The 19,463-nt window shown below is 45.9% G+C and overlaps 1 protein-coding gene and 1 non-coding gene across 3 annotated transcripts in view; one reads left to right on the top strand and one right to left on the bottom strand.

Moving 5' to 3' along the window:
- The window catches only part of REEP3 (receptor accessory protein 3), a 209,254-nt gene extending 191,413 nt beyond the window's left edge, over positions 1-17,841 (bottom strand). The window contains exon 1 of one of the 2 annotated variants that reach the window (XM_073548305.1): positions 17,618-17,841. In XM_073548305.1, coding sequence (XP_073404406.1) covers positions 17,618-17,769 — 152 coding nt within the window. In that variant the 5' untranslated portion in view covers positions 17,770-17,841. Of the gene's footprint in view, positions 1-17,604 lie in introns of both variants that reach the window. The other variant, XM_073548304.1, reaches the window with a different exon arrangement.
- TRNAS-CGA (transfer RNA serine (anticodon CGA)) lies at positions 15,023-15,104 on the top strand. Its single transcript has one exon. It is a non-coding gene; the product is annotated as a tRNA-Ser (tRNA).
- Positions 17,842-19,463: the final 1,622 nt, after the last annotated feature.

Raw genomic sequence — 19,463 nt, 5'->3', positions numbered from 1 at the left:
TCCCTCCCCAATAGTTATAATTTTTAAATAAAATAGAATGATTTACATTCACTAACGCACTCTGGTACTCACATTGCCGGGCACTTAGAAAATGCTTCAAATTATGAGTTGTGCATTTTTAGTTTTTTATTATTTTATCCCCAAATCCAGGTTTCCTTTTCTAGAGGTTTTTGATTTGTGATGTGCAAACATCTGTGCTTTTTCATGCAAATCAATAATAAAATTTTCTAAAACTTATTGCACCAAAAAGAACATCACTACATGTGAGCCGGGGTCTATATTTTACTTGTCTCCTGTCACATAAAACAGAGTATTGTTCTGTGAATACAGCCAGAAAACACTGTCACTTAACAGGTTAACAGCCTTCTCTTGAAATATGTTCCCCAGACAATAAGGTTTTGGAAACTTGAACTTTTAACATCATATCCTTGGAAGAGTCTAGTGAAGACAAGGAGAAAATCATTAAGTGGAGGAGGTCACCAGGAGTTTGGTGCTAGAAAGTGAACAGATTTAGGATTTTTTTTTGTTAAAGTTAAAGGCTTCTAAAAATATATTTACAGGGTAGTCTTACATTATGCATCATTTAGAGGTGTGAGAACGGACAGACAAGATAGGAGACAACAGCTACGGATACAGTTCTCAGCATCCGAAAGTCGGTCTTCACTGAACACACATTTTATCCCAGAATTGAGAATTCTGATAATGAATTATCAATTCTGGCAGAAAAAAACAGATTTCTCTGATCAGATATATTGCACAGATGCTTATTTTCATGTGTAGTACTGATCTATGAAATAAAATGCTCCCCGATGAAGCCCAGCGCGAAACGTGCGTAGGGGCTCTGGGGACTGGACACTCCGCACATGCACTTTTTCTATGGGTAAGCATGGTTACTGTTTCATCTTTTTCTCCATACCTTTCTGCACATAGCACTTTAATGGAAGGCTCTGTATGAATTCCTTATGCCCTTGGGCTTGAACTTTACTTCTGTATAAACAATAGACGGCCAAGTGTGAGACTTTGTTGCATGGGCATAGGTTTCTATGCAGATTTGGGGTCATTTATTATTATTTTTGTACCATTGCATTCATTATGCATGTGCAGCGATTCCATTCCTCTTTGTGTCATCTCTGTCATCTGACCATTTGATTGTACTTTTAAATGTACTTTTTTTGCACCTGTACTAATAAAGAGCGAATAATTTTGATATTACAACATATCTATTTCTCATTTGAATCTTTGGCGTCATACTCCGATTTCTATATAGGTTCATAAGTTCCTTAAGGGGTCTAGTTTCCAAAATGGGGTCACTTGTTGGAGGTTTCCACTGTTTAGGCACATTAAGGGCTCTCCGAACGCAACATGGCATCCGATCTCAATTCCAGCCAATTCTGCATTGAAAAAGTCAAACGGCGCTCCATCCCTTGCGAGCTCTGCCGTGTGCTGAAAAAGTGGTTTACCCCCACATATGGGGTATCGGCGTATTCAGGAGAAATTGTACAACAAATTTTGTGGTTGATTTTCTCTTTTAACACTTGTGAAAATAAAAAAAATTGGTTCTGAAGTAAATTTTTTGCAAAAAAAGTTAAATGTTAATTTTTTCCTTCCACACTGCCTTAGTTCCTGTGAAGCACGTAAAGGGTTAATAAACTTCTTGAATGTGGTTTTGAGCACTTTGAGGGGTCCATTTTTAAGAATGGTGCCACTTTTGGGTATTTTCTGTCATGTACACCCCTCAAAATGACTTTAAATATGATGTGGTCCCTAAAAAAAAAAAAAAATGGTTTTGTAAATTTTGTTGTAAAAATGAGAAATCGCTGGTCAACTTTTAACCCTTATAACTTCTTAAAAAAAAATTTGCTTCCAAAATTGTGCTGATGTAAAGTAGACATGTGGGAAATGTTATTTATTAAGAAATTTGTGTGACACATCTCTCCGATTTAAGGGCATAAAAATTTAAAGTTTTAAAATTGCAAAATTTTCGCCAAATTTCCGTTTTTTTCATAAATAAACAAGACTTATCGAATAAATTTTACCACTAACATGAAGTACAATGTGTTAAGAAAATACAAATCTCAGAATCAGCGGGATCCACTAAAGCGTTCCAGAGTTACAGTTGTGGCCAAAAGTATTGACACCCCTGCAATTTTGTCAGATAATACTCAGTTTCTTCCTGAAAATGATTGCAATCACAAATTCTTTGGTATTATTTTCTTCATTTAATTTGTCTTAAACGAAAAAAAAAAAACAAAGAATTGTCCTAAAGCCAAATTGGATATAACTCCACACCAAACAAAAAAAAGAGGGTGGACAAAAGTATTGGCACTGTTCGAAAAATCATGTGATGCTTCTCTAATTTGTGTAATTAACAGCACCTGTAACTTACCTGTGGCACCTAACAGGTGTTGGCAATAACTAAATCACACTTGCAGCCAGTTGACATGGATTAAAGTTGACTCAACCTCTGTCCTGTGTCCTTGTGTGTACCACATTGAGCATGGAGAAAAGAAAGAAGACCAAAGAACTGTCTGAGGACTAGAGAAACCAAATTGTGAGGAAGCATGAGCAATCTCAAGGCTACAAGTCTATCTCTAAAGACCTGAATGTTCCTGTGTCTACCGTGCGCAGTGTCATCAAGAAGTTTAAACCCCATGGCACTGTGGCTAACCTCCCTAGATGTGGACGGAAAAGAAAAATTGACAAGAGATTTCAACGCAAGATTGTGCGGATGTTGGATAAAGAACCTCGACTAACATCCAAACAAGTTCAAGCTGCCCTGCAGTCCGAGGGTACAACAGTGTCAACCCGTACTATCCGTCGGCGTCTGAATGAAAAGGGACTGTATGGTAGGAGACCCAGGTAGCCCCCTCTTCTTACCCCGAGACATAAAAAAGCCAGGCTGGAGTTTGCCAAAACTTACCTGAAAAAGCCTAAAATGTTTTGGAAGAATGTTCTCTGGTCAGATGAGACAAAAGTAGAGCTTTTTGGGCAAAGGCATCAGTTTACAGGAGAAAAAAAAGGCATGCAAAGAAAAGAACACGGTCCCTACAGTCAAACATGGCGGAGGTTCCCTGATGTTTTGGAGTTGCTTTGGTACCTCTGGCACTGGACTGCTTGACCGTGTGCATGGCATTATGAAATCTGAAGACTACCAACAAATTTTGCAGCATAATGTAGTGCCCAGTGTGAGAAAGCTGGGTCTGCCTCAGAGGTCATGGGTCTTCCAGCAGGACAGTGACCTAAAACACACTTGAAAAAGAACTAGAAAATGGTTTGAGAGAAAGCACTGGAGACTTCTAAGGTGGCCAGCAATGAGTCTAGACCTGAATCCCATAGAACACCTGTGGAGAGATCTAAAAATGGCAGTTTGGAGAAGGCACCCTTCTAATATCAGGGACCTGGAGCAGTTTGCCAAAGAAGAATGGTCTAAAATTCCAGCAGAGCATTGTAAGAAACTCATTGATGGTTACCGGAAGCGGTTGGTCGCAGTTATTTTGGCTAAAGGTTGTGCAACCAAGTATTAGGCTGAGGGTGCCAATACTTTTGTCTGGCCCATTTTTGGAGTTTTGTGTGAAATGATCAATGTTTTGCTTTTTGCTTCATTCTCTTTTGTGTTTTTCATTTAAGACAAATTAAATGAAGATAATAATACCAAAGAATTTGTGATTGCAATCATTTTCAGGAAGAAACTGAGTATTATCTGACAAAATTGCAGGGGTGTCAATACTTTTGGCCACAACTGTATAACCTCAAAGTGACAGTGGTCAGAATTGTAAAAATTGGCCTGGTCATTAAGCTGCAAACTGGCTCTGTCGCTAAGGGGTTAAGCTGTCCTATGTGTGTTCTTGAGGAATAACACTTTCTAGCCACTATATAATCTGCATGTTGCACATATTCCTTTGTACCAGAAGCCTCAGCAGTTTAATTAGTTCTCTTTGCTCCAGTTTTCCTTCAGCTTCTCCAACCAACTCTCTTCATAGACTTTTATAGGCAGCAGTAATGTGATACCTTACTGAGGGCAGATATGGAGACAGATTCGATCAGTTTTTGAATCTGAATACTCAGTGCAAGGAAAGACGACAAGACTTTATTACTTTCATTTGAACTACTTGGGACTTGACAGTCTAATACATACAAACGAGTCTACAGAGTTCAAAACAGCCTAGAACGTGGCTAATGCTTCATTCAGAAGTTGTAATTTTTCACACAGCAAACAACATTTAAAGTTTCATCAACATCAGTGATTTTCACATAAAAAAAAATCAATCAATAAATTGCAAAGCACATCAGATTCATTGCAATGTTACTCACAGACAGCATATGGACTGCACTATGTGATTTTCATGGAAAATTTTATCAGGGAAATTTTGATTAGTGACTCGGAATGAAAACCTAAAGAGTCTCCATGATTTATTTTTGCGAACACATGGGACGCAAAAAAAAAAAAAAAAAATAAAACATGGACATGTGAACAGCTTCAATGACAGTCAACACCTCTATACAAAGTACGGTAATTGGTGCACCCTGTGTTGTCAGCAGCTATCATAATAGGTGATGTGAAAGCTCATTAGATGCTGCAATATAAAAAAGATAGGGCCTGTTCATTGTGGCTAATGTGCATGTGTTGTTTCCTGAAACAATAACTTAGAGTCTAAAAATTGCAAGATATATATTTTTGATTTTCAATACAGATGGTGATCTAGAAAAAGCTGCCACAATTTTCATTTTTTTATTTAAGGTACTAGGTACTCAAAGAGAAAGCCATTACAAGTCTGGCTCTGAGGCTATGTGGCCACGTATGCAGAAATTTCCTGAGCAAAATTTGATTCCTTCCCAGGAAATCCGCTTTTTCTTTCTGCACGTTTTTTTTTTCCCAGAGCATCCACATTCTCATTGAATATAGTTGGAAATGAGTTTTTTTACGCAAAATTACTGAACATGCTATGTTTTTTCCATGATGCATTTTTTATGCGGAAAAAAAAACGCATCGTGCACAAAAATTGCAGAATGCATTACAAGAATGGGATGCTTAATGTATGCGTTTAAGCGTTTTTGCATGGAAAACGCGAAAAAAACCGCTAACGTGGGCACACAGCCTTACCTTTAATAAAACAGCACCAGATTGATAAATGGTCTAAAAATAATCCAGCAACAAAACCTCTCAGGAGTGTTACTGATATTATCCTAAGGCGAAGTTGACATTACTATACAAAAAAAGAATTGTCAGTTTTACGCAGATAACGTGGGACAATTTTTCTCACTGGTCATTCATATTTAGGTTTTGTTTTTTACCGCAGCAGTTAGTTTACAAGACAATTTACAGCTTCCTATGTTAAGAAATAGCAATGTAAAAAAAAAAAAAAAAAAAAACCACACCAAAAAGATATCTGATGTTATGCTATGGCTCCGAGTCTCAGCCAACACACGGATGAGACTCATGAAACCTGCCGTAGACTTGACTTAATTAAGCCGTTTGAGCGGTTATCGCTTTAATAATGTTACTGCTTAGCATTAGCGTAATAAAGTTAGCGGCAGCGATGGGTTAGTGTAAAGAGCACCTCTCCATGCCAGGATCCCACACCTTTCAGGTCGCTTCAGGACTACTTCTCAATGGTTTGTTACTGGATTATTTTTAGACAAATTGCCTATCTGACGCACTGTTTAAATAGAAGAAGGGCAACCCCAGATCGGTACTCTTTAACTACCATTACTGACAGTAGAAGTAGTCTGTTCTTGCCTCAAAATGACAATTTATTCATGCCGGCAGCCAACCCCACCATGCCCTAAATAAGTGACATGGCACAGAGACTCCATAACTTTGCAGGAACGCCCATTTACAAACTTAACGACGCAGCAGACAACCATTGTTCGGATGTTCAGTGATTTACCCCTCCAAAAACACGGGTATTACATACCTGGTAATGTGTTTTTCATGAGACATGACGGCACCACGAGAGAGGGGATCCGCCCAGCGAGGACAGGAAACCTTCAAGATAAAAGGGGCGGCTCCTCTCTCCGCCTCAGTTGTTTTACAGAGCACGAGGGGAACTCCGCAGGTTAGTGTACACATAAATACATCCTTTACACTACTAGATTTCCAACACCAAGGGAGTGTATAATGCACCCAACTAATGATGTGATCAATAGGGAGGGAATATAAGGGTGCCGTCATGTCTCCTGAAAAAACACATTACCAGGTATGTAATACCCGTGTTTTTCCATCCTACATGACGGCACCACCAGAGAGTTACAGAGATTTGTATTCTCTTTAGGGAGGGATCACTGCTTGTAACACTCTTCTCCCAAATGCAAGATCAGAGGTAGCAGATAGGTCTAATCTGTAATGTTTGAAAAAGGTAAATGGAGAGGACCAAGTGGCCGCCTTACAGATTTGGTCGATGGAGGCGTCAGCTCGCTCCGCCCAGGACGTCGCCATGGCCCTCGTGGAGTGGGCTTTTAGGCCTCCTGGAACAGCCCTGCCTGCACTACTATACGCTAGGATGATGGCCTCTCACACATCTAGCTATAGTCCGTTTAGAGGCTTTAAGGCCTTTTCTTGCTCCCTGGTATGAGACAAATGAGGCCCTCTGTTTTCTCCAAGGTTTTGTCACCTCTAAATACTGTAGGATACATCTCCCAACGTCTAAGCAATGAAGTCTCTCCTTCTGGTTACCAGGGTTAGGACAAAAGGATGGTAAGCCTAACTCCTGAGCCCTGTGGAATTTCGACACTACCTTAGGGAGGTATGCTGGGTCTAATTTTAACACAACCCTATTGTCCATGACCTGAGTGTATGGCGGGTCTGCTGATGGGTCGGAGACTTAGGCTGGAGTCACACTAACCGCTGTAAAATACGGTCAGTATTTTACATGCGTAATACGGATGAATGGCCCCTAAATAGTGCTCCGTATGTCATCCGTAATCAAGGTGTGGTCGCGTATTTTGCGCATGTCAGCATCCGTATGTAATCCGTACGACGAGATTTTCTCGCCGCCTTGCAAAATGGACATATAATGGAGCCCTATGACAGGGTTTCTAACAGAAACCAAAGAATAGATATAGACACACACATATATATATTATATATCATGTATTCTATGTGTATATATCTATTCTTTCTTTATTAAACCTGTCAGTGTGAGTTTCCTATATAGCGCACTGAATTGCCAGCTTTGCTAAAAGACTCCGGGTGCGTATTTCTCTCAAGTTACGTGTGGTCCGTGTGTAATGCGTATTTTTTGCGCACCCATAGACTTGCATTGGCGTACTACGGCCGTAGTACGCTGACAATCGCAGCATGCTGTGATTGGCATGGACCGTAGAATACGGATTAGAAATATACGCCTGGTGCGAGGGACCCCATAGAGAATCATTGGTCTGTGTGTAATGCGTGCTTTTAGCGCCTCTCACTCGGCCGTATTCCTCGCCAGTGTGACCCCGGCCTTACACGCACTTACAGGCCGATGTGAGTGCCACTAATAAGGCTGTCTTTAAAGTTAACACTTTATCTGACGCTGCGTTTTAGCGGTTCAAATGGACTTTCTACCAGAGATGATAGGACTAAATTTAGATCCCAGTGAGGAGGCCTAGGAGACAGGACAGTCAGATCTAATATAGGCACGGATAAACCTGGTCACCCATCTATTGTTTGCCAGGTCATAGTTGAATAAGGCTGCCAGGGTTGAAACGTGAACTTTGAGGGTGCTAACAGCTAACCCCAACTCTAAACCCTTCAGTAGAAACTCCAGTACTGCCCCTACTGGTACTTCTCCCTCCCGTATCGGGCCTGAGGTAGATAAAAATTTCCTCCAAATCTTTCCATAAATTTTTGTAGTCACTGGTTTTCTGCCACTGAGTAAGGTGGATACTAACCTCGCAGAAAAACCTTTCTTCTTTAACAGTGACCTTTCAAATTCCAGGCTGTCAAATGCAGCCTGGACTTCAGAGGGTGATTGAAGGGACCATGTGTTAGTAGGTCGTGATCCTCCGGGAGCACCCATGGGTCCGTCACCAACATCACTCTCAGCCAGTAGAACCACGGTCTTTTGGGCCAAAAAGGAGCTATCATAATTACTCCGGCTTGGTCCTCCCTGATCTTCCACAGAACTGCTTGAATGAGGCATATTGGGGGGGGGGGGGGGGGGGGGGAGGCGTACAGAAGACCTGGTGTCCACTTTATCCTGAAGGAGTCTACTGCCAACGGCCTGTCTGCTGGACTTAGGGAGCAGAATTCTTGAACCTTCTTGTTGGTTTTTGAGGCGAAGAGATCTATGATGGGTTCCCCCCACATATGCACAATCTGTTGAAAGATGGACTCTTTTAGGCACCATTCTCCTTGCCTCAGGTGGTTCCTGCTCAGAAAGTCTGCCTTCAGGTTGTATACGCCTTGAATATGTAGGGCCGATGATGAAAGGAACTGGTGTTCTGCTAGGACCATGATCCTTCCTGCTATTCGCATCAGGGACGGAGAACGGGTGTCCCCCTGGTGGTTCACATATGCGACTGCTGTACGGTTGTCTGACAGGACTTTCACATGATGTCCTCTTAGGTGTGTCAATCCTTCCAGCGCCCTTTCGATGGCTACTAGCTACCACTCATTTGAGGATAGACTTCTTTCCTCCTGGACCCAGGGATCCTGGAGCCATAGTGTGTCTAGATGGGCTCCCCAGCCCCAAGGACTGGCATCGGTTGTGACTACTCTGGAGGCTGTGTGTGTCCAGGGCTCTCCTCCTGGGGAGGACTCTATCTGTAACCACCACTTGAGTGACTGGAGTACAGGGTCCGGGAGGGTGAGCTTCTGCTCTAACTGCCCCTGAAGCCTCATATCGTTTTGTAGAACACACCACTGAAGTTCTCTTGTGTGAAACTGGGCCCATTTTACTGCTGGTATGCAGGAAGTTAGGGACCCCAACACTGACATGGCCCTTCTCAGCGTCATTTCTGGGGTTTTTTTAATGTTGCCATGACTAGATTTTTGATCTTCTCTTCTTTCTCATCTGGGAGGCGACACTCCTGTACCACCGAGTCCACTGTTAAGCCTAAAAAATTCTGGATCATTGCTGGTACCAGTTTAAATTATTTGAGGTTCAGTTGCCCACCTAGGGTCTGTAGTGTCTCCATCACTACTTTGACCTGTTCCCGACAGTGAGAGAAATTTCTTCCCAGTATCAAGAAGTCGTCCAGATATGGTATCACCAGAGTGTCCTTTTCCCTGAGATGCGCTGTGACCTTTGCAATTAATTTTGTGAAGATTCGGGGGGGCTATTGCTACACCAAAGGGCAGAGCCCTGTATTGAAAGTGACACCACTGAGACCTTATCTGGACCGCCACTCTGATATATTTGCGGTCTTGCTGCCAGATCGGGACATGATAAGCATCCTTGAGATCCAGGACTACCATATAGCACTGAGGATAGAGGAGCTTCAGCACTGACCTTATCGTTTCCATCTTGAACGATGGAACAACTAGATATTTGTTGAGGCCTTTCAAATTTATAATCATCCTCCAGGAATTGTCTGGCTTTTTTATAAGAAATAGGGGGGAGTAAAACCCTTCCTTCTCTTTTTCCGGAATTTCTTCCAGGACGTGTTTTTCTAGAAGTGATAATACTTCTCCTCCCAGACTTTCTTGTTTTTCTTGATGTGACTGTACTGGAGTCTGCATGTATCTTTGTGGCGGCCAGTGGCGGAATCTTAATTCCAGACCCGACCCTACCATTTGTCGGATCCAGGTACTGGATGAGATCCACTCCCAGGCTGGGAGGAAGTGAGAGAGCCTTCCCCCCACCTGAGAAGGACCGTCCCTGGGAGGGTTTTTTGGCGTCTTTGGAGGGCTTACCGAAATAAAAGCCTCTCCCACCTCTGGCTCGCTTGTCAGAATTGTTTCTGTCTCGATCCCTGTACTGCTGTCTTCTGAATTTTCGGCCCCTATGAAAGGAACGCCGAAAGGCCTGAAATGGCTGTTTTGGGAAATTCTTTATGTTGCCTGCTTTCTCCAACACGTCATCCAATGCCAGTCCGAACAGGAAATTTCCCTCACATGGCAGAGAGCAGAGTTTCATCTTTGCCTGAGTGTCTCCCGGCCAGCATTTGAGCCATACTGCCCGGCGTCCTACATTGGTTAAGGCTGCTGATTTTGCTGCTAGCCTGGCTGAATCTGCTGAAGCTTCAGCGAGAAAGACTGCTGTTGCTCTGATGGCCAGTAATGCTTCTAGAATAGATTCCCTGGGGACTCCTTGCTCCAGCTGGTCTTCCAGGTTGTCCACCCATATTTTCAGGGATTTAGCCTCACAAGTGGCCGCGATGGCGGGCCTTAGGGCCCCAGCCGAGGCCTCCCAGGCTGTTTTAAGACAATTGTCTGTCTTCCAGTCCAGAGGTTCATTTAGAGAACCTAAATCCTCAAAGGGTAGGGAGGATTTCCTGGCGACTTTTGGTATCGCCACATCTAATTTTGGAGCTCTATCCCAGGACGAGGATGCCCCCTCCTCAAAGGGGTACCTCCTTTTTAGGGAATTGATTATCTGGGACTTCTTCTCTGGTTTTTCCCATTCCCGTTTTAGGAGTCCTTCCAGTAGCTCATTAATAAGGAAGGCTCTACGTTTTTTCTTCTGTAGTCCACTAAACGTGAGTTCCTGAGCTGTCTTTTTTGCTCACTCATCTACCAGCCCCATGGTAGACCGGATTGCTTTTATAAGCTTATCTGAAGCTTCTACTGGGAATGTGTCTTCCTCGTCAGAGCTACTGTCTGAATAGCGGGTTTTATCTGACCCTGTGGAGTCCTCCTGAGAGACTACTGAGGGGCTGGATCTATCTCTAGTTATATCCGTATCTGCTGATTGTAATGCCCTTACCGATTTGAATTAGGGTTTTTAGACTGTCAGAGAATGAGGGTGTCTCTTCCGCTACTGTCTTGTTAATGCAATCCTGGCACAACCTTTAATTCCAGGATGCTCCTAATGGATTATTGCACAAGGGACATTCTTTAGTTTTGTTTTTTTCCCTACTCTTCTTAGGGACCTCCTATACTCCACCCCGCCAATGTATGTAAAAGAGGAGAGAGAGGAGACAAGAGAGAGAGAGAGAAAGAGGACATTAGAGTGCTGGACTTTCTCGAAGCTCACTCACCACTCGGACACTTCACAGCACGGGTACCGGATCTGGAGGCTGTCTGGTCTTCTCAATGTCTCCCAAAGAGACTAAGGACCCCTCCTTCTTGTGGCGACGTTCCGCCCGTGCCTTGCCCGAGCGGCTCCCACTGCTGCTGCGGCGTGTCTGGCTCTTCTCCTCTGAGCGCAACCGCCTCTCCTTTGCCTCCTGGCGCGGTTGTAAATGCTCTGGGGAAGGGCTCTGCATTCTATGAATTGATTTAGCTGCTGCTTTGTGCTGAGAGCAGTCACATCCACCCCCAAAAAAAAGGTGTGGTGACGCCTGCCAGCACTTCCTGTTGCTTTAAATAGCAGAATTCTTTTTTTTTTTCCTAATTAATTGGCACACCTGGTTGATCCGCCACACCTGCGCCCTACAGCTGCCCTATGCGCGCACCCGGCAACCACATCCGGTGCGCACTCTCCACCGGCGCCTTTGCACCTGGTGTACGTGTCCCGAAAATGACTGCACACGCGCACCCGGTGACCACTTCCGGTGAGCGCCCCGTCATGTGGCCGTACCGCTGTGTGCGCTCCCTGCTGCCTCCCGGGTGTTGCCGGCTTTACTTCCGGGTCACACCTCCTCTACTTTCGGTGCGCACTCCCGACCTCTCCGTCTGGATAATGCACCCGGATTTTTACCACTGGATCGCACGCCGCCTGCTGCTGACATTCCCAGCTCTGACTCCATTAGCTGCGCGTGCCCGGCTTTTCCCCTACCGGTACGCGCCCAGGTAACCGCAGCGTTCACATGCTGCTATCGCCATGACACCTGCTGCTGCCCTCATACCTGATCATCTGCGGAAGCCTCCAACTGCAGGTACTCTTCTCCTGGGCAGCCCCGGTGTCCGACCTGCGCTCGACAGGGAGGGATTTCCAAAGAGTCCTCCGAGAAGACTTTCATCTGCCCGGGCACCGATGTGCCTCACGGGCTGCATGGCCACTGGATGTCAACAGGGAGGGAGCACAAAGTGGCCTCCGTGGACATCTTTGGGGCATGTCGGTCAACAGGGAGGGAACACGTATCATGGTCTCCGAGGTCCAGACTACACCGGGGCATCTGCCTTACGGGCTGTGGCCATGCACTCGCTCAGAGGGGACATAGGAATATATGGCCCCCGAGGCGACTACCGGTACCTGGTGATGGGTGTAGCAGACCAGTGCCTGCCATTAATCACCCGACCCAGGCATCCTCTTCATTCTTCTTTCTTCAAGAGGTTTTCATCTTGAGGGTTCCCCATCAAGGACAGGAAACCAACTGAGGCGGAGAGAGGAGCCGCCCCTTTTATCGTGAAGGTTTCCTGTCCTCGCTGGGCGGATCCCCTCTCTCGTGGTGCCGTCATGTAGAATTGAAAAATATCAATGATCTATTCTTAAGCAAGGTAGTCACTAGCACCATCCAAACTATTTCACCCCTAGTTTTCACTAGATGTCAGCTTTGAACGCCCAACAGCAAATGCTCGATGTCACAGCACGCACCTGCTCATGTCAGCAACAAGGAGACAGAATAGCGGAGCAATATTTGCCAGCTTTGTTACATATAAAACCCGGGGTGAATGAACTCTGCAATGTTTATCATCGTAGGTGGAGACACAGCAAGATCACAATGGGACATAACATATAGGAGGGCTGATGGATTACTGACTGATCACACTTATTAACAAGGTCAAAGCCTATAGATTACATGAGGCATAAAAGAAATAAGAATATTTGGTCATCGAGTTTGTGACCTCAGAAGGGTCATGTGCACCCGCTGTTATTCCTCCCTTAAGTGTCTTTTAGGTTATTTTTTATTATTATTTTCAACAATCAAGAAACTGCAAGTGTTTCAACAATGTAGCCAAGTCAAATCTTTTCAGCCTTCCGATTGCCTTCTCTTAAGTATAAAATGTCTTGAGAGCAGAAACGGTCTAAAGAATGGTCCGATCACTTCTTTTAAAGGGAACCTGTCACCCCCCATGGCGTTTTTAATAAAAGAGCCACCTTCAGCAGCACTAAGGCTGCACTCTGTGGAGGTGGCTCTTCCGTTACTGATCCCCAGTAACGCCAAAATATTAACTTTTATAAATAGGTCCCCATACCTGTAATATGTCCCATAGGTATAGTGCGACCCCCTGAAGCAGCCGCCTCCCCGCCGTCAATCATGCCTGCCCTGCGCCACCTCCTCCTGCCTTGCTGTCGCCATTACATGGCACAGCGCAGTCGCTCGCTCACTACAGTTCTCGGGCATGCGCAGCGAGTGCTGCCCGGGAACTGGCAGGCTATCGCGCCAGATCCCGCCCAACAGTGTGTTATGATGTATTCACACTGCAGGGCTGGGAATCTGAAGCATGCGAAACGCGCAGGCGCGATAGCCTGATGTCAGTTCCCGGGCAGCGCGCACTGCGCATGCCCGAGAACTGTTGCCGGCGGGCGCCTGCGCTGTGCGTTATCTATAGAATGCTGTAGATAAGCCCTGAAAGGCAGTGGCTTCATCTTATATCGGCCAAAACAGGTGACAGGTGCACTTTAATGAGGAGTTGGACTACCGCACAGAACGGTTTTATCAGTGGACAGTCTCAAAAAATGTGAAATATAGAACCTCAAGACAGGACAAAATGCCAGCAAGGGAAAGGAATAGATGGGTCCATTTTATGTAAAAATTAAGGCGTATGGTACCAGAGATGAAGGATCTTGTACAGATTTTCTTTGTATGAAATGCAAGATGCTGAATCTAGAATTCGGTTCTAGTTGATTATGTCTTTAGTTAAACAAGCCAGATTCCAGATTGAGTCCATAACTCTTTACATTGAGTGGGTTAAAATTTCAGGGAAATTCAGATGGAAAAGGAAAGAAGGGCAGAAATCATTGATGAGGTTTTGTGGCATTTTTTACATTACAAATCACTTGGATCTTTCAATCAAAGGTTTTGTAATGTAAAAAAAAAAAAAAAAAAAAAATTTAAAAAAATCATTTTTCCAAGCATTTTAATATGCCAGAAAAGTCAATAAAGAAGCTTATCACAGGTTTACATAATGATCATGGTGACTCCGGATAGAAGAACGCTACCTTATCAGCAACGGTTACTGCAGCTACAGAGCCACCACCCAACAAGTACACGACCATAAAACGGGTCACATCTTTACACGAGCCGACAGTCTAAAAGGAGTTTCTAGAAAAACAAATTAGTTCCAAAAAAACAACATCAGTGAAAGTCGAGGAGGCGGAGAAAGATCATAGATGAGAAACTAAAGGGGGTTTTACACTAAGCGATATCGCTAGCAATATCGCTAAAACGTCACTGGTTTTGTGACGTTATAGCGATATTGCTAGCGATATCGCTATGTGTGATACTTACCAGCGACCGGCTCCCCCGCTGTCCATCGCTGATCGCGCGAGAATGTCCGCCTCCATTTCTCGTCGGGCGCTTCCTGCTGAGACTTCCTGCTGTGACGACGAGCGACGCTGGACGCGGGCGGGAGGACGCAGGATCGCTGTGTGTGAATGGTAAGTATCGTGCGCTGCGTCGCTGCTGCATCGCTGTGAGATCTTTCTGTATGAAAGCTCACTAGCGATCATTTAGCGATGCACCAGCGATCCTGACCGGGTCGGATCGCTGGTTGGATTGCTGGTGCATCGCTAAATGTAAAAGGGCCTTTAGGCCGACTTCAGATAACTGTAGGAAAACTAGGGCCAGGTTTTTAGTTTTTTTCCAGTATTTTTTCACCTATAAAGAGCAATGAGTAAGCGCAAAAACGCAGCAAAAAAAAAAAAAAAGGAGCAGGTATCAAGCTTTGCTGCATTTTTGGTGAAAAACCACAAGAAGTTGTTAAGTTGAATCTTTTTTTTTTTTTAACGCACTAAACTTTACCAGCATGTACAAAAAATGTAAACAGTTGGCTGTGATGGCCGAGTGGTTAAGGCGTTGGACTCGAAATCCAATGGGGTATCCCTGCATAGGTTCAAATCCTGTTCACAGTGCAGTGTTTAAACAGCATGTACAAAAGACAAATTGCACCTGATAAAAAGAAAACACAGCAAAAACCTACATTTGTAAGCAGGGCTGTGGAGTCGGAGTCGTGGAGTCGGTGCTCATTTTGGTGGAGTCTGAGTCGGAGTTGGAGTCGGTATAAAATGGACCGACTCCGACTCCTAAAATATATAATAAATTGGGCACAGTAGTTCAATGCAGGATGTGCTGAATATTTTTTCATAGGAGTTTGGGAAAGTTATGAAATGTCCTATAAATGGCTGTTCTATTCCTGATCTAAGGCTACATTCACACACAGCGTTTTTCCTGTGTTTTTTGAGGATACGTTTTTCAGCTGCAAAAGTTGATCATCTTTTTAAAAAACTGCATCACCTGAAAGGTTTTTGAGCTCATAGATAATGTTACTCAATAGCAAAAGCAGATTAGAAATCTGCTCTATCCATTTATCCATATCTATCTATCCATATCGTATCTGTACCAAAAAGAATGAAAACCGGGTAGTACACCAATATATATTCTGTTCTATCTAAATATCTTGATTATTGGATCATAAAAATGATTAAATGTCTGAGGTTCACATTGTACTACAATACATTTTTCACTTAAATATAAGCAATATGTGTGGGAGTCGGAGTCGTGGAGTCGGAGTCGGTGTAAGGGAAATTGAGGAGTCGGAGTCGCAGGTTTGGCTTACCGACTCCACAGCCCTGTTTGTAAGCAGCTTATTTAAAGCTGCAAAAACGCAACGTGTGAACAGCCTTATAGAGCATGCTGCAGTTTTTTTTCCCCCCATGTAAATGGTTGGTGGGTTTGGAAAGTCAGCCTTGTACACTGCCACATTGGCTGTAATCGGTGTGTATCTTGTCTGAACGAGCCCCTTGGGCTGCAGCTGAAAGATCATGGACTCCTTTAGAGTGTGCACACGCTGCGGATTCTGATCTGGTCCTGCGGATCCGCAGCAGTTTCTGCTGCAGTGTACACTACCATTATAACCTATGTAAGTCAAAAACGGCAGTGCCTGCCCACGGTGCAGAATTTTCTATGCGGATTTGCTGCGGTTTTAAATCGGCAGCATGTCACTTTGTGCGGATTCCGCAGCGGTTTTGCACCTGCTCCATGATCAGGCGTCAAACCGCAGGCAAATCCGCACGGAAAATTCTGCAGCAGAATCCACAACGTGTGCACACAACCTTACACTAATGTCCTAAGATGTTCGGAACATAGGGAACCTATTGACCAGGTGCATAAAGGTTAAGAACAGAGACGACATTGCACTAGCAGGATTCAACTTGTAGGCTGGGCCTGCTGCCGCATGTAGGGGAAGCTCACAGGCATGTCCGCCACAGCCAGCGTGGGAAGCAGAAACCACCATCATACACAACATGACATAACACCATGGAATCCAACTTACGACTCATTAGGATGGAGGCACTCCACTGCTGGGAGTTGTAGTTTGACAAGTTGGAGATCACCGAGGCCATAATATCACACATATACCATCATGTCACCTCCACATCCAGCCGAGATCAAGATCTCTGCAAGAGGCCGAGCACAACCGGAAACACAAACTATTTATCTCTCAACTTCCATGACACTAACATTTGTCACCTGTGACCAAACGTAGCTGTCACCTTCTGACCTCATCCAGATGCCGGTGACAGTTCTGGTAGGAAGCTCCAGTTTCATCAAAAAAATTAATAAAAATGGGAAAAAAAAAAAAAAAAAAAAACAAACCAACAAATCATCTACTATCCACCATAATGTTAATCATGGCCGGCATCTGGACCGTACTCCAGTGCTCCGCTGCCATCCGGGCGCTGCCAGCGATTCTCACAGACCCATATCGGGTTGTCAATGGAAACACGCACTCTGCTCCCATAGACTAGAATAGGAGCCTGTGCCCCCGGGGTTCATACAGGAATATACGCAGCGGCATCAGCCACTGAAATATTGTTCCACCAATGGACACCACAGGCCACGCGGTCCGTGCCCCATGGGCGTCCGTCGCCGACACAGAAGTTTCCACTATTATCACCCAACATAATGAACTTTCCGCTATGGGATATTACGGGGCCGCTGCGGTCAACAGTGGGGGATCCAATGCTATTTGCCATTTTCGGACGACAGCGGGCGATCCAATGCCAATCGCCATTTTTTACTATGCCGCGTAAGTCGCCACGTTCCCTAGGTTGCGCACAGGCTCCTGTTCACACTTGCGGCAATATTCCATGAAATCAGACGGAAAATAAAGTGGCTAAAATGATGCCAGCCCTCACTGTGAGTCAGGCCCGTGGCCGCCGGTGTGGACGGGGTTTACCACTCTGCAGTCTGTCATGGGAGAGGAAAACTCAAAATGAAACGATGGACGGACTACAGAAAGGCAAGACCCCGAAACAGCGCCCTCCCGAGCCCAGGTACAGTATGGGGGAGACACAGAGCGTTGGAGGGCACAGTGATCCGCGCACGTCCGCGATCAGCAGGATGACTTACACCACGGCCTTACAGATGATCCACGACACCATCTTGCTGGCACCGCCCGGGATCCGATCTCTGCGCCCCCTCCCCCGTGCACTGCAGGCTCCGGGAGCAGTCCGCGCTTGCTCGGTGTGCTGCTGTCGCCGCTGTTGTGGCCGCCCGGTCCCGTGCACCTATCATACGTCACCGCTCCCGAATTCTCCGGCTTCAAAAAGGAGGAGGAAAAAAAAAAGGGAACCAAATAAACCACGCCCCTCTGCGCCCTTCTCTGCTTCCTGATTGGCTGTTGGAGGCATTCCTGGCCCGCTGCCCGCACAGTGAGGAGGAGCAGAGCGCTGAGTGATCGGACCTGGGAGCTGCCAGGATGCAAGGGAGCCTGGGGACTACAACTCCCAGCATGCCCCAGGTAGCACCAGTCACTTATATCTATGTACAAGCCTCTGTTATCATTAGAATATATTCAGTAATGGATGGTCGTGTAGCCAGTGGCGGATTAAGTGGACTATGGGCCCGGGGCTGTTCATAAAACCTGGGCCCCTGTACCCCCCTTCCCACCTGAGCGCTGCGGTCCCCGTGCGGGAATTGACAGCCGTACGGACCGCAGCACTTGGTTTGCTGCGGGTCCATACGGAAAACCCGCCACCATTCCACCACGTGTGGACATGGCCTAAAAAGACGTTGCACATAAGCTGTAGGCCTACGGCCAATACGCACAAGATCTCCCAACGTGATCCTGGCCATAGGGGATCCACTTTAATGTCCCCACTTTAATTTGAAGTCCCCTTACTTCATCCACTGCAGTCCCCTATCACCCACTCACTTCATCTGCAGTGCCGCTTCATCATTTGCAGCCCCTTATCCCCCCTTCCATTTCATCATGTGCAGCCCCACTTATCCCCCACTTCATCATGTGCAGCCCCACTCACCCCCCACTTCATCATGTGCAGCCCCACTCACCCCCCTTCATCATGTGAAGCCCCCACTCACCCCCCTTCATCATGTGAAGCCCCCACTCATCCCCCCTTCATCCTGTGAAGCCCCTACTCACCCCCTTCATCCTGTACAACCCCAGTCACCCCCCTTCATCATATACAGCCCCCAGTCACCCCCCCGTCATCATATACAGCCCCCAGTCACCCCCCCATCATCATATACAGCCCCTAGTCACCCCCCTTCATCATATATAGGCCCCAGTCACCCCCCGTCATCATATACAGCCCCCAGTCACCCCCCGTCATCATATACAGGCCCCAGTCACCCCCACGTCATCATATACAGGCCCCAGTCACCCCCCCGTCATCATATACAGCCCCCAGTCACCCCCCGTCATCATATACAGGCCCCAGTCACCCCCACGTCATCATATACAGGCCCCAGTCACCCCCCCCTTCATCATATACAGCCCCCAGTCACCCCCCCTTCATCATATACAGCCCCCAGTCACCCCCCCTTCATCATATACAGCCCCCACTCACCCCCCTTCATCATATACAGCCCCCACTCACCCCCTTCATCATATACAGCCCCCAGTCACCCCCCTTCATCATATACAGCCCCCACTCACCCCCCTTCATCATATACAGCCCCCAGTCACCCCCCCTTCATCATATACAGCCCCCAGTCACCCCCCCTTCATCATAAACAGCCCCCAGTCACCCCCCTTCATCATATACAGCCCCCAGTCACCCCCCGTCATCATATACAGGCCCCAGTCACCCCCCCCCTTCATTGTGTACAGCCCCCACTCACCCCCTCCCCCATTTAATTCATTTTATAAATAAAAAAAATAAAAAAAGTTCCCCATACTTACCTCACAGCCGGCTCGCTCACCAGCAGCGCCTCTGCTTTCAGCATCCTCCGGGACATGTCGGCGC

Source organism: Dendrobates tinctorius, unplaced genomic scaffold (genome assembly GCF_039654945.1).
Source record: "Dendrobates tinctorius isolate UK_male_01 unplaced genomic scaffold, ASM3965494v1 ptg000156l, whole genome shotgun sequence".
In the NCBI taxonomy this organism is placed as follows: Eukaryota; Metazoa; Chordata; class Amphibia; order Anura; family Dendrobatidae; genus Dendrobates; species Dendrobates tinctorius.
The sequence above is the reverse complement of the archived record's forward strand: the minus strand, read 5'-3'. Positions and strand labels throughout refer to the sequence as shown.